Genomic DNA, 1,708 nt, shown 5'->3' with positions numbered 1-1,708 from the left:
AAGAAATTATACATGCTTGGGAAGACGTTAAAGCGATGTTTAATGGTGGCACTCGCAAACGATTGTTAAGTAGAAATGATTCGCCTCTCCAAATAATACAAAACGCTACTTCCACTCACTCAAATACGAACTCAACCTCTAAAATAAATAATAAACCTTCAAATTTTCAGCGTCATCAGGAACAGTATACAGAGAATAAAGAATCGAACGAAACAATATCTGCAAAACGCTTAAAGACACAAAATCTTGAGACTAACCAAAATCCAGTTCTTGGCGAGAGCGCAGTACCTGCTACAGTTGGTGCAGTAAATCCAATAAATGTTGCGTCTAAAATTTCACAGCAAACTAAAATTGTGTCAAATTCCCAAAATAGTGTACGGGATCATGAGTTGGCTACGATAATACCACTTTCAAGAAATTTTATGATGGATTATATGTGGCATGCACATGCAGCTCATCATCAACAACACAATAAATCAAAACTTATCAATGCATCTACATTTAATTTTCCTAATTGTAATATTCCCTGGCGCAAAGATAATTATTTATCCACCGTCACATCTTTATCTACAAAATACAATAATGTAAGTAATTTTGCTGCTACAAACTCTCCACTTAGTATCTGCTCAAATCCAACGAAAAACTTAAACGAAAATATTGATCACATACCTCAAATAATCAATAATTCAGCTTTTAAACCGGTTCACCATCAACAACAAAATAAATTGAATTCGATTAGTCCAAAAATGGCAACGGTTGAATCGGAATTGGATGATTTAAGAAACGAAAACTCTCTTTCTTCCAATATTGCTGTTTTACCTAAAACTGAAAGCAAAAACAAGTGTAACTTACCATATCATGTGCATAATTATCCCCGCAAAGTGATACTTTCTTCAGCTGGAACATATTCCTGTAATGAACCCGGTGTGCTTTTAAGCCAGCTGCAAATAACATCGGAAATGGGCAATGTTAAAGCATCTTATTTATCAGAGTGTGATCGTGACTATGAAACTACCAAAGATGATGATGATGAAGTAGTAGACATCGAAACAACAGAAGATGAAGGCCCAGATCAAAATATTCGTTTAATTCCAAACGAAACTATTCCAATATCAAGACATACTCTAAACAACAGTCCAAATAATTCCAATTCTAATTCATACCTTGAGATATCCTGTTCACAGCACTGCAGCAGTAGTAGTACAGATAATATAGATGTCGGTAATGTTGTTGAAGCGACTAATTTCTCGGAAGCCAAATCAAATACATTCATGCAATTTGAAAATAAAGTAACATATTTACCGCATTCTACTTTGCATGTTGCTGATACCGATTGCTCTTCAAATGAAAGTCTGCATTCGAAAAGTTCTTCCGAATTTATTATCGGCAAAAATTTACCAATTTCAACTATGTGGAATGATGTTATTAAAAACGAAGTAAGATCTTAAGTAATTGAAATAATGTAGAATATTTAAAATACACGTATACCAGATTGAAGAAATTTAATAAAATGTTTTTTATTCATGCTTTACTCCTGTTTTACAATTCAATCTCGCAATTTCCAAATATTTCATTAATTTATTACAATAAGTTGGTAGAATATAATCAAATGTACATGGCCCTATTAATTCGTACCAATTTATTTATTTGTCTTATATCTTACTCACTGCATTCTTAGAATTCTGTACAGAAAACATCGCATTATGTT

At 32.9% G+C, this 1,708-nt stretch overlaps 1 protein-coding gene across 1 annotated transcript; it reads left to right on the top strand.

The window, feature by feature from the left end:
• Nucleotides 1–35: 35 nt before the first annotated feature.
• Nucleotides 36–1,448, top strand: LOC119675227. The gene has a single exon (XM_038086416.1). It carries the CDS (start codon nt 36–38, stop codon nt 1,446–1,448), a length of 1,413 nt encoding a protein of 470 aa, XP_037942344.1.
• The last annotated feature ends 260 nt before the right edge of the window (nt 1,449–1,708 follow it).

This window comes from Teleopsis dalmanni, chromosome 2 (assembly GCF_002237135.1).
Source record: "Teleopsis dalmanni isolate 2A chromosome 2, ASM223713v2, whole genome shotgun sequence".
In the NCBI taxonomy this organism is placed as follows: Eukaryota; Metazoa; Arthropoda; class Insecta; order Diptera; family Diopsidae; genus Teleopsis; species Teleopsis dalmanni.
This window is presented reverse-complemented; position numbering and strand designations above follow the sequence as displayed.